Source organism: Erpetoichthys calabaricus, chromosome 16 (genome assembly GCF_900747795.2).
Source record: "Erpetoichthys calabaricus chromosome 16, fErpCal1.3, whole genome shotgun sequence".
Lineage (NCBI taxonomy): Eukaryota > Metazoa > Chordata > Cladistia > Polypteriformes > Polypteridae > Erpetoichthys > Erpetoichthys calabaricus.
Window position 1 is genome coordinate 83,402,140 of NC_041409.2, and position 14,405 is coordinate 83,416,544.

The following is a 14,405-nucleotide window of genomic DNA, read 5'->3' on the forward strand; positions in this document are numbered from 1 at the left end:
AATTTAACCAACTTTGCTCATAATTTTTTCAAAGTGCAGTTAAGCAACTGTGTAGGATCAAATTTGCCTGTATTTAAAGTATGGTTTTTCAGGAGGCATTTATATTTTAAAAATATAAACCTCTTTCTTGCATATTGCACCAGTGCAATTCTTAATGTTGGAAAATAACAGCAAATCGGCTACAAAGATTAAAACTAGGCAAAACACCCTGGCCATGTTGGAATCTATATATATATATATATATATATATATATATATATATATATATATATATATATATATATATATATATATATATATATATATATATATATATATATATATTAATCACAAAGTCGCCGCCAAAGGGGAAGACACCCATGAAAGCACGCACACCAAAACAAGACAACCATGAAAGCACGCAGGAAGAGGCGTGGATTCACTAAGCCGCCGACAAGTAGGAAAGAGCCTCGCCCACCAACTCTATGACCATTGGATACGACGACAACTCACAGAGCCACGCCCACTAACTGGGACGCGACGCCTCCGAACAAATGGCATCATTTATGTTCATCTGTTGTACGCTACACATGGACCTCTGAGCCACCTTGAGTTGGGGGCAGCAAGTCTTTGATAGGCTGCAACAAAATGATGAAAGTACGGGCGCATTTTTTTCACACAAGCTGTGTGTGTGTGTGTGGGTGGGTGTTAGTTAATTTGTTACTCGAAGGATTTCAAGATTTAATATGCACAGGCGGTAACACTGCAAATGCAGCCCAAACGAACCAAAAATCTTCCACAGTCTCGTTACTGTAAAGCAGCAACACTACCACTGCGCTACAAGACAGAGAATGCAGTTAAAGAATGCACCAGTCTCGATTTTACTTTCACTTCTGTTTGGACAACTGTGTCGTTCAGAAAGTGTTCACCCATCAATACATAATTATGCGACATATGATACGCCGTGAGTTGGCAAGAGCCACGAGTGTTCAGTGGTGTTTCCCAAACTCTGTCCTGCTGAACCCCTGTGGCTGAAGTGTTTTGTTCCAACCAGATTCCTAATCATTAATGCCGGTGAAACTCATCAGGGATAAGTCGGTTTTTCAAACGCAGTCGTGTAGCAGATTAGCTGGATGTAATAATCCGAGATGAATGCGCACCTCCGCGCTGAGTGAAAACACAATGTATATTGCTGCAACAAAATGATGAAAGAACGGGCGCATTTTTTTTCACACAAGCGGAGTGGGTAGGTGTGTGTTAGTTAAAAGAATTCAAGATTTAATATGCACAAGCGGTAACACTGCAAAAACAGCCCAAACCAGAAAAGACAGATGGCAAAAAGTCACCAACAAACTAAACGCGTGTACATTGTACTTACTGAAAGCAGCGTTACGGATTTTACAAATGTTCATTTTTTTCCCCTCTGCTTAAAAAACATTGAAAAAGCGGCATATACTATGCCTCGGGTTGGTTTGCAGTGTGTAAAACAGTTTGTTTGTCGCAGATAATTTGCTATCCACACAAGGAGGAACCAGGAAGCGAACCCACAATCTTCCACTGTCTCCTTACTGCAAAGCAGTCGTACTATGTAGCTGCGAAAAAATAAAAGCAATACGAGTTTTAACAGATGTCATTGACGTGTATAATAAGTTTCTGTAACGTTAATAAAAATGGCCAGGAAGTGTCACTACAGAGGTGAGTGTTCAATGCTTCGATACGATTTCCGACACAATTGCTTCAAACGTGTTGATGCTTCGTGAGGCTTCGGCGTCCTTCCCCTCTCCTCCGGATTTTTCAAATGTTAATTTTTTCCCTGTGCTTAAAAATCATTAAAAACCCAGCCTGATTATGCGGCCTATGGTACGCCGCGGGTTGGCTAGTATCATATAATACTTTACTTAAAATGCCCAAATTGCATAAGCTATATTATTGAGTTTATTTTCAAAGAGTTTAATACCTGCTTTGTACCTCTTTTGTAAATAATTCAGTTACTACTGTGTAAATTTTATGAACTGTTCCCTTAGGATATGAATGTGTGTCTGTGGCTTTTTTTTTTTTTTTTCCCCCCACCCACTGTGTAAGTGTCCTGAAAACCCACCAAAGGAGCTGGTAGAGTGTTCCCTTTGATGAATTGATTGTGATTGTCAAATTGAGGAAAGTGAGTGTAGTCCCATGCTCAATAAAGTGGGGTGGTGACCAACTACTGTTATAAACAATAGAAGTTTGTGGCACCCTATGACCCAGTGATTGAGAAACACTGCTTTAGTGTACTACATAAAACCCTGTGGTTAATTAAGAAATACAAGAACATATAACCAGTTGACTCAAGGGGAACAGAAACCTTTTTATAACCCTAACCTGAGCCTTACCTCCAGGAAATCTTGTTTTGGCTGCATGATCATATTTCTTTACATCAGAAATGGTCTCTTCCATGCAAAGGACCATTTGAAACTGTGGAGTGGATTGGCTCTTCTTTGACTTGGGTGTCGCTTATCATATAAGGTGCTTTTTAGAACTTGCCATGTTACAAGTTGTCCATTATAGTCATCTGAAGAGATGCACTTCTCTGCTCCCCACTATGACAATTATCCCTAGACCTCCTAATGGACATTTACCTGAACTGTCTGGGCTGTCTGGTTCACTTCCTTATGTACCAGCTACTCCAATACCACAGAAAGATGAGGCTTATTTCGATAGAGAACTTAACTCTGAACAAAACACAAACACCAACACATTTTTTTCAACTGGAATCTATGATGAATGCGGAAGCACTTTCTCCTGTGAAAAGCTTTCTTCTTGTGTTGGCTCTGGGACAAATTCATTGGCACACTACCCTGCCAAACCATTTTTGTGATGGGTTAAAAATATAACATTAACATGTTTGTGCATTTTCTAAGTTGTAAATGTCCAATAATAGAAATGAGGACATTTATTTGAGGTAGAAGGTATTTTTAAAGTTATATTGTCACTTGAAGGTTAAATTAGAGGAATACATGTTTGTTTATACTAGAATGCAAGTCTGAATGTAAATCTCTTTTTCAATGCTCATTAACTTGGTAAGTTGCAATGTGTTAAGTAGTGTTTTTAGAAAGTTAAACATTCAAGATCTGGGAGTATATGTGAGAGGAAGCAAGAGGTAGTAGCGAAGGAGGGATTTAAAGGAAAACGGAGTGCCTTTATGAGCAGTGTTTCACATTCTCCCTCGGACACACTAAAGTTGAGTACTTTAAGCCAAGGAATTATTTAGCAGTAGTTTGTCTGTTTGACCCCTTTATACCAACAGTAGTATGCCATACTAAGACTGGGACTGTTGAATCAAAAGTATCTTTGTAAATTTTCTTCCTTTTTAATTATTCTGGTGTGTGTTCAGATCATAGTTTTAAGTGTATTCACATTGTGTGTGTGATACATATAGATAGAGATATATAGATAGATATGTCTAGATATATACAGTGCATCTGGAAAGTATTCACAGCGCATCACTTTCTCCACATTTTATATTACAGCCTTATTCCAAAATGGATTAAATTCATTTTTTTCCTCAGAATTCTACACACAACACCCCATAATGACAACGTGAAAAAAGTTTACTTGAGGTTTTTGCAAATTTATTAAAAATAAAAAAATTGAGAAAGCACATGTACATAAGTATTCGCAGCCTTTGTCATGAAGCTCAAAATTGAGCTCAGGTGCATCCTGTTTCCCCTGATCATCCTTGAGATGTTTCTGCAGCTTCATTGGAGTCCACCTGTGGTAAATTCAGTTGACTGGACATGATCTGGAAAGGCACACACCTGTCTATAAGGTCCCACAGTTGACAGTTCATGTCAGAGCACAAACCAAGCATGAAGTCAAAGGAATTGTCTGTAGACCTCCGAGACCAGATTGTCTCAAGGCACAAATCTGGGGAAAGTTACAGAAAAATTTCTGCTGCTTTGAAGGTCCCAATGAGCACAGTGGCCTCCATCATCCGTAAGTGGAAGAAGTTTGAAACCACCAGGACTCTTCCTAGAGCTAGCTGGCCGGCCATCTAAACTGAGCGATCTGGGGAGAAGGGCCTTAGTCAGGGAGGTGACCAAGAACCCGATGGTCACTCTGTCAGAGCTCCAGAGGTCCTCTGTGGAGAGAGGAGAACCTTCCAGAAGGACAACCATCTCTGCAGCAATCCACCAGTCAGGCCTGTATGGTAGAGTGGCCAGACGGAAGCCACTCCTTAGTAAAAGGCACATGGCAGCCCGCCTGGACTTTGCCAAAAGGCACCTGAAGGACTCTCAGACCATGAGAAAGAAAATTCTCTGGTCTGATGAGACAAAGATTGAACTCTTTGGTGTGAATGCCAGGCATCACGTTTGGAGGAAACCAGGCACTGCTCATCACCAGGCCAATACCATCCCTACAGTGAAGCATGGTGGTGGCAGCATCATGCTGTGGGGATGTTTTTCAGCAGCAGGAACTGGGAGACTAGTCAGGATAAAGGGAAAGATGACTGCAGCAATGTACAGAGACATCCTGGATGAAAACCTGCTCCAGAGCGCTCTTGACCTCAGACTGGGGCGACGGTTCATCTTTCAGCAGGACAACAACCGTAAGCACACAGCCAAGATATCAAAGGAGTGGCTTCAGGACAACTCTGTGAATGTCCCTGAGTGGCCCAGCCAGAGCCCAGCCTTGAATCTGATTGAACATCTCTGGAGAGATCTTAAAATGGCTGTGCACCGACGCTTCCCATCCAACCTGATGGAGCTTGAGAGGTGCTGCAAAGAGGAATGGGCGAAACTGGCCAAGGATAGGTGTGCCAAGCTTGTGGTATCATATTCAAAAAGACTTGAGGCTGTAATTGCTGCCAAAGGTGCATCCACAAAGTATTGAGCAAAGGCTGTGAATACTTATGTAAATAGGATTTCTCAGTTTTTTTTTTTTATTTTTAATAAGTTTACTTGAGGTTTTTCCAAATTTTTTTCACGTTGTCGTCATGGGGTGTTGTGTGTAGAATTCTGAGGGAAAAAAATGAATTTAATCCATTTTGGAATAAGGCTGTAACATAACAAAATGTGGAAAAAGTGATGCGCTGTGAATACTTTCCGAATGCGCTGTATACAGATGTAAAGGGGCATCTGCTGCAATTTATTTATTTATTTTTTTTTTTTTAAATGCTACTAAGTTTACATTTACTTTATGAAACAGTACATAAAAATAAAGGTTTTAGAATTGTGTGACATGAGATGGTTTAGATTCCATTCTAGAAAATTCTGCAGCTATATTTCATGGTGTCACTTATAGCAACAAACTTTTTCATACTGGTTCTACTTAGAGACTTGCTTATTCTAAATTAGCACATGAAAATTGTAAACTGGATCATTGAAGTCTTGCTTTAGTGTCTTGCAGTATCACCTGTAGTGGAACAAACCATACGTGGGTTTGTGTTTCATTGATTCTCTGTTTTTGCAGGCTCTGTATATGTTTTTCGCCTTGGCTATTGTTTGTGATGACTATTTTGTTCCTTCACTGGAGAAAATCTGTGAGGTAAGAATACATCAGTGTAAGAATTTTATTTCACAACTTCTTAGTTTCTGTTATGAATTTATTGTAAATGTGAAACTGCATAGCATCATGTCTATTTAAGTGCACCAAAATCTTAGCTTGTGCTAATTGGCATGTTTTAATGTCTGTGAAATTTTATATCTGCTTTATAAGGAACTTAAAAATGTTGTTGTGTTTTGTTTTTTTTTGTTTGTTTTTTTTTTTTAAAATAGAAACAAATTTGTCTTTCAGTTTTGGACCAGTTTGATTTAGATACTGTGCACTTCGACATCAGCTATGTGCAAACTTTTTGTACCACATTTTCAGGAAGGTTTTTAAACAAGTTCAACAATTTATTACCTATTTCTGCACAAGTAATAAACAAAGAAATTGCTCAGCCTGCTCTTACATACAGTTTACAATGCGACTTCAAATTATAAAGTACTAAAGAAGCCAAGGAGGCATGAAATTTGTAGGTTAAGTGAGTGCATGGTAAGGGTAGTTTTTTTTTATACATATTATCACAAGTACAATGCTGACTAATTTTAGGCAGAAGTCAAAATAATTTGACAGGCTCCACTTACCTAATATCTTGCGACATGGGTGGTCTTCTGCCATGTGTTAAATCCTTCTTTTTTTTCTGTAATCTTTCAAATGGTATATAGCTTGAAGCAATATTTTATTTTACCTGCAAATTCCTACATTGAGTAATCAGTGTAATGGATTGCCAGAAATCAAGCAGCCTTCTGGATATCACTGTAGTCTCAACCCTGAACCTTTTTTTAATATATCATCTCATGCTTACGATGGTTAAAGAAGGGGCTCACGTGTGTCTGCATCAATATGCCCAAACTCTTCTGCTTAAGAGAGAATATTTTTGTGTGCTTTTGTAAATTATAGTACAGGTTAGTGATGCTGTAACATTGGTCACTAGTTTAATTTATTCCCTGCCCCTCTTTTTGTGGTCACTCATAGTTTGTTGTTTATAGTACTGTGTGTGTGACCTGCTTGGCTTTTTCTCATGGTGTCACATAGTCTAATGGTAAGTGGTAGTAATAACAGTAAAGCAGAAATTTCACACATGAAACCGAGGATAACAAATGTATTACTGCGTCTCGTCCACTGTCAGAGATTAATGCTTAAGATAGTGCTCTGTAGACAGGGATGCTGTTTTTCATGTGGTGATGTGTACATTTTTTTTTTTTTTTTTTTTTTTTTTTTTTAACTTTTGAGATTCTTCTAATAGTTCTGATAGGATGTCTGAATTTATAGAGTGCGACATCAATAAGAATGAAAAGATATTGAAGAAAAGGAAAAACTTGCTAAAGAGCCACTGGAGTGCAAGTCAACGCTAGTGTTTTAACATAGCCTGTCTCAGTTCAATGAAAAGAAGACAGATGTAGGCCCTGATCAGCAGAGCTCCTTTGCCGCTGAAGCACCAGAAACATTGCATCACATCACCTAATTCATTTCAGGATCTACTTGCCTTTACTGTGTTGCAGTACTACATAAAAATCATGGTAACCCGGTGGTTACAAGGAAGCAGTCTGTGTTGTGCAGTGAGACATTTTTTTGTAGGAGCATTTTACATTGCATGCCAGTTTTAACAGTGTCGGATCACATGGACCATGCTGCAGAGTGTTTTACAGAGTGTCCTGCAGTGCACTGGCAGTGTCTTGCACTGGTTAATACCGGAACAAACTGGCTTCTTGTGACTCCAGGAGAAATTAAAAGGACTTAAAATGAAAAATTCTATATATGACCTTAGAACATACAGAATATTAAAAAGTAATTCTTTTAAAAATAATCTTAAAAGATTAAATTGTCAGACATTTGCACAAGTCTGAATTCTGTTTTTCTGACTCTAGTTTCTGTCATTCCACCTAGTTAGTGCCATCTGAAAATTTATCTTGTTCATTTTTTGCCAAAGAAATTTTGGAAATTTAAAAAAAAAAAAAAATAGAGAAAACAGCGACCCCTAAAAAACACCACAGTCAGAAAAATTCCCCCCACCATAACCTTTTTCTTTGTATATGAGCCAATTTTCCACCCATATATACCCAATTGTTTAAGTTTGAACATTAGCTTTTTTTTTGAATATTAAGATTAAACAGGATTGCATGTACCCCTCTGATCAAATGCTTTTGTTGCATTCTCAGAAAATTGGTTGGTTCACTTCCTAATAATTGTTTAAATAAATATGCCTGTGATACAGGTTAAGGTTACTGACTTATAGTAAATACTGTAAATTAGCCCAGTCAAGATTTTTTTGTGGTGGTAAATATACTGTAGCTTTTAGAGTCTGGTATTTCTCTCACTAAGATGCAATTTCTGTTTACACATTATTGATTACATATATATTACATGTACTTGTGGATAAACTGAGAATTTAAGATCCAAAAAAATTAGGCTCGGCTAATTTGTGGGTCAGAGCTTAAAATTTTGTTTTTCAAATGATATTCGCTTTAAACGTATGAAAAGGCCCCGAAATCCCTATAAGGGAAGTAAAGATGACAGGAGGTACACATTAGTAGAATCATATCTGAAGCATAATTCTCTCACTGTAGCTAATTTCCTGTTTATATGGGAAATACGGTAGAATTGTTGTTCATTATATGCCCAGTTTTTCCTAATAATTGAGTTAATCCAGTAGTCACCAAAGCAATTAAAATACTGGGCATTGTTCATAAAGATTGTCTCATCACAGTACAACACAATAAATATTTTAAGAGAGATCTCCTCACATCTGGGGGATACCCACAAATATGTCCACACTACACTCCAAAGGAATACACCATGGAAGAAACTGGTAGCATCTTTCAATGTGCTCTTTCCAGACCAGCAGCTAAGCAATTTCTTAGTTAGGGGCATCGGCTCTGGTTTTTTTTTTTTTTTTTTTAAAACGCAAGATGAGGAATTGAATAGGGCTAGTCTACAACTCCGGTATACAATGCAACAGCAACTAAACCTGAAAATTAACGTAAATACATACTAAGACCAGATCCGCACGGGATCATCTTGAGCTCATAGCACACTACAACTAACCAAACTATTTTCTCCAGTTCGTTCTGCATGATAGTATGTGATTAAAATTTTTTCTTGGCCATTACTGTAAACTACATTGGGTAAGTAACATTCTAAAAAAAGTTCACTTTTGATATATTGGCTAATGGAAAGTTTGCACATAATTTAATATTTTCATTTTTTTTTTTTTTTTAATTTAAAGCAATACTCCATTCAAATTTAGAAACATTGCAAAAATGCTAGAAACTCTGTACATGATGCTTACTAGACAACTGTGAAGCTAACAGAGAAGGTGTATTAGCCACAAGAATACATTACATAAGGGCAAAACTACTGAAATAGATGCTTGCTTTGTTTGTGTAATGGTGCTGCGATTGCCCTCGAAGTATTACAAAGTAAGTTAACAACAGTATTGGGAACGTTACTTTTTAAAAGTGACTTCGTTTCATTACTTACAAAGCAAGGAATTAAATAGGTGTTATAGTTACTGTATTTATTATAAAATGTTACATTTTCTTCTTTGGTATGAAAAACTGCAAATTTCACTGGTCAGCATTTGTTGTTGAATCCTAAACCCCTATAGGAACCTTCATGAAACTGACCAGAACATTGCAAAGTCTAACACAACTTTCTTGTGTTTAATAAATACATTTAGAACTATCCATAAATGCAAGCATCCGAAGATCTGCAGTATAAATACTAGCTGTCATGCCACCAGATATTTCAAAATATCTACAGCAAATTACTGGATTAATGCTAAATTGTTACTTTCTTAGGTTTCTGGTTGGGATTGTTAGCAGCATGTTGTTTTCTGTTTGACTGTACAATTGTGCCCTAATGTCCAGCATACCTTGCTTGCTTTTTGCCTTGCCCTCAGTTCTGCTGTGATAATCACCCTAAACTGAATGAATTAAATTTACCCCTCGGCACATGCAGGACTTAATGTATATTGATAAATTGTATTCAGTTCTTTTCACTTGATTGTACACTACTCAAGTGCTTAACTTCTTCCTTACTGCATGTCACTAGATGAGCAGAGCACACACATGTACACAATGGTACATGGAAAGCAGTAGGATACTTCTTAAACACTGTACTATTTCAGAGAAGTATTTTTTTTTTAATAAGCTTCTGTAGTAATACTGTTTTGTTTTTTTTTGTTTTTTTAATAGCAGTGTAGGTATTTTTGCTTTAAGTATTGTGTTAGATTACTCATTAGTAATGTTATGTTTTCCAGAACCAAAGTGGCTTTAAATATGTATGTTTGGTTTATCTGTGGATGAGGCCATTTTCAGGGTATTGTGGCTAAAAATTCCAGAGTTGGCGTATCTGCAAGTTTCTAAGGTATAACCTTGAACACTTCCGGATAAATTTTATCTGATTTTGGTCTTTTTAATCCAAGTAGTGTTCTCTTGGTCTCTGTGCTATCTCCAAATCCCCAAACGCTTCCTTAATAGCCCCTGTAGCTTTTAGGAGATTATTCACTTATTCAGAAAACATCTAAGAACATTTTTCCTTAGTTTTTGTTAATTTCATAATTACTGTTCTTAACACACCACCTTAATAATAATAATTATTTGCATTTATATAGCGCTTTTCTCACTACTCAAAGCGCTTAGCAATTGCAGGTTAAGGGCCTTGCTCAAGGGCCCAACAGAGCAGAGACCCTTTTGGCATTTTACGGGATTCGAACAGGCAACCTTCTAATTGCCAGTGCAGATCCCTAGCCTCAGAGCCACCACTCCACACCTTCTCCATGACCATTCATTTACTGTTGTTTTACTGATGGTACCAACTTAATATCTGCATTTTCTGCCATTTTCCTCTCTAATTGCCATATACAATTCCTAAAGCCCTTTTATCTTTTGTCCTCATGTTTTCATAAGCCTTATGGTTAATGATGGAATGGTCTTACACATATTATACAGTTGCTTTAGCAGTTTCTTTCATGTCTCCATATTCATCAACTGCAAGTGTCCCTTAAATTTCCAAATGTTTCTAAATTTTCCATTGAACTTGTCCTGTGATAATTTATATGTAATATACTTTTTAAAACTACTCCACTTTTCCTTGACTGTCTCCATCCTGTCCTACTAAAGTAAACATACCAGTTTTAGTGTATATGCTGTGCCAAAACACCATGAAACGCATTATGAACTGATTGAATCCACCCCCGAATTCTGTCCTGAAAATTAAAGAATAAAACATCTACACAATTTTGCCATCTACTTGCTGTTGAACAGACATTGATTACACCTATAAATTCATATTTTAGTTCTTCGCTAGGACTTTCTCTCTGAAATATTTGAATAAACTCACCCATAGTTATAAGATAACCGCCTTGCATATTGACAGTTTATCTGAGGTGGTGTCTATAATATACTCCAATGTCAGATCTCTATCTTGTTGCTTTCTTGCAGCTGGTCCTCCATGTTCATTACTATATAGACTCATCAAGGTGCTTAATACCAAAAATGCTTGACTGAATATCAACTTGCTGAGGAGAGGCCAGTGAATTTTAAATTGTCACTCTTACAGTATGTAGCACTCACTTGAGGACAGAATGCAGATGGTTTCACTGTTATCATGAAGGGATTATGACCGTAATGTTATGCTACCCTGGCATATTCAGACATTGCTGTATTTGTATAAAGGGACTTGCTGTACATTACAAAAGCTCAGATCAACAAGAAGACTGCATTGCTGATACCTACTGTAGTAAGATGATCCTTTTATTTATTTTTCTCTTTACCGAAAATTGAAAATGTGCCATTTTATTATAAACACAGATTTCAGAAGTAGTTGCTGAGGGGTTTTTTTTGTCTCAGATCCACTTACCTGGTGTACTCCTATGTCATGTTTCAATGTACTAGAGGAAGCTCTTTTGATGTGTTGAGCTGAAACAAGATTGATAGTGTTTGCTCCAATGTATCATTTGGAATGCTAAATTAAGATCTGTTTCATGGGTTTTAAATTTTTATAAACTGAGCCACACCACAGCATAACACGGGAAACTTATTTTAAGAGATTTGTCTTTTATAATCTTCCTTAATTGTAGCATAAATGTGAGACTAGGTGGGTGTGATGTATAGGTTGGTTGCTACCCTGAAACTGGGCTGTTGTAACTTAAACAAGCTCACACTTATTTGGAAAGGGTCAATGTAATAGGACTAATTTGCATGTCTTCAGCATGGAGAAAATAACTTGGAACAACATAGTTACCACTCAGATATTTTGAAGTTCTCCCAAAAACACATCTTGTTCAGGAAATGTTCTTTAGAAGAACAGTGCTACTACTATGTCACTGTTCTACCCTGTCATGCACCTCTCCTGTTTATTAAAAAAAGAAAAAACTAAATGATTGTCCGTACCTTTTTTAAAACCTTTAAGTGAATTGCTATTACTTTGCACAATTGCAATTTTTTTGTATTGTATCAGACTAGCACTTGTGATGTAATGAATTTTGGAGAGTGTTAACAATGTTGTGTGTCTGAAAGCCTTGCTTTCTGTTCCTGATATAATTGCACTGGTGCATCTCTAACCTCCTACTGTCATACCATATCTGAGACAACTTTTTTTGTGTTGCGTATTATATCACTGAATTGAAAGTGTACTTGTACATGCAGTACATAGGTACCTGCCTACATTATTCTTTAAATAGGATCCTCTTCTTCATATGATCATGTCACTGGCTGAGTAGGGAGTTACAAATGAAAAGCTTAATGAACTACTTAATCAAGTGACCACTCACTATACTTTTAATAGTAGGTCATTTTCTGATATGAAAAATTATCTATTATTCACTTCTATTTTTGTTGTTTACCTTCTAGAAGCTGCATTTAAGTGAAGATGTTGCAGGAGCTACCTTTATGGCAGCAGGAAGTTCAGCTCCAGAGCTTTTTATCTCTGTTATAGGTGATGCCTTTGAACTTGTGCTTTTTGTTGTTTTCTCTGTGTTTTGAAAGGACCGCAACAGATGCAGCCCTCTTAACTGGCATTGCAAGTAACTCATTGTTCACTACAGTCCTCAAACAAAATTCTCAGATCCACATTATCCAATTCAGTGAAATGAGGGACTTATGCCTATCCTGGCAGTGTTTGGAATAAGGCTGGAAACCGCCCTAGATAGGGCAGTCTATTGGAGTGCTCATTCGGACACACCTTTAGTCAGACTAGGGGGGGAAATCTATACAAACATAGGAAGAATGTGCAGATTTGGCACATATTTAAATATGTATTCATGAGCCATTTGTCATCTTGACATTTGTGAGTTATATGAACATTTTTGATAGCAAAGGTGTATAAAAGTGGCACATTGCACATACCAGCAGCAGTGCAAACAACTGCATTATTTAATTACATTTGTGAAACAAATCAATACAAATGTGTGTCTGAATCTAGAATGCTGACACTTCCATTGTGTGTTCAGTATAATATTGAATTTTATTTCACATCCACTGACCCGGAGATGTAATTACATACATGCTCTACAGATGATCCAGCTGCTTATAAATTATGCTTTTTGCATTTTTTTGCACTTTGAGATTGCCATTGAAATTTAGTTAGGATACCTACATGTTTAATTTAAAATTGTTATACCAGTTTGATATATTTAGAATAATTCCACCAAGACCACCGATTATGAAAAATCCCAGCTTAATGTGATATTAATAAGCCAGTCACTTTAGTCAGCTAACCTCATTCACAAGCTTTAAGAAAAAATTATAGCAGTTTTATTACATTGTGTCTATATTTGTACTAGCATTCAAAGAATTACATATCTGATTAATTTAAGTCTGCTTTCCTAACCAAGTGGCAGACAACCAGAGGAAGTCGAAACATAATCTACTATTTAATGGGGGCATACTTGCAAAAATGTAGATAAATTTTCACACTACACAGGAAATGGCCATTAAGTCTGCAGAGAGACCTAAAGACAGAAGTAACTAGAGGTGAAACAAATTTATTTTTTGTAATTTGTCTTGCAGAAACACATGTATCTACTATGATAATGTATGATGAAACATTTTAGTAATAGTGATACATAGTTATTCACATTCTCACTATTTAAGAAATAAGTCTCTCTGAAATCTCTTCAGACTGCTTACATTATCAGAATCTTTAAGATCAGAATTATGCTACATAATGTCTTAACGGGTAAAGTCGTAAGTGGCAAACTTTGTACATTTTATGTCCTACACATGAAAGCTTATGCTGCACTCTGGTCCCAATCCAGCTCTCTCTCACTCACCTTTATAACCTTAATAAAGAGGCTGGCTTTCCTAAAATTAAGTAATCTGCCCCCTATATCATGATAAAAAATAATTTGTCTACCATGCACACACAACCTAGGCCCATTAGATGACACAGAATCTCAAATACTTTGTTTCAGACGGACTAAATGGCTAAATTTAAAAAATGGTTCGTTAGTTGCTGGCACAATAGAAAATGTTATGATCTGGAGACTTTTTTTTTTGTATTGTGACTGGTTTTACTGAGCAGACATGTAGTATGTTTTATATAAGCGACATATTAACTGCAAAAATTATCTAATTCCCCTTCAGTTCTGCTTGTTCTGTAGAGAACTTCTAAAAATGCTTGCTTTTAAAAGAACCAGACACAATCCCAGCTCTCTGCTTCACTTCTGACACTTGCTTGCTGTGTTACTGGAACAAGTCACTTAATGTGCCTGTAAGATACACTTCATCTGTTTACAGATTGTATCTTTTATCTTTTAAGTTGCTTCTGACAAAGGTATCAGATAAATTTCCAGTATTAAGAAATTTCCAGTGCTGGTATGCTGTGTATCAGCTCCTAATAGGCAATCTCTTACCCTTTTCCTCAGTAAGCTTTATAAAAAATAAAAAAAATCTTGTGTGTGG

At 36.8% G+C, this 14,405-nt stretch overlaps 1 protein-coding gene across 2 annotated transcripts in view; it reads left to right on the plus strand.

Moving 5' to 3' along the window:
* The window catches only part of slc24a4b (solute carrier family 24 member 4b), a 65,888-nt gene that overhangs the window by 27,105 nt on the left and 24,378 nt on the right, over positions 1-14,405 (plus strand). For both annotated transcript variants that reach the window (XM_028821694.2, XM_028821695.2), the window contains exons 4-5: positions 5,428-5,502; positions 12,354-12,438. In XM_028821694.2, the coding sequence (XP_028677527.1) occupies positions 5,428-5,502; positions 12,354-12,438 (160 nt within the window). The remainder of the gene's footprint in view (positions 1-5,427; positions 5,503-12,353; positions 12,439-14,405) is intronic.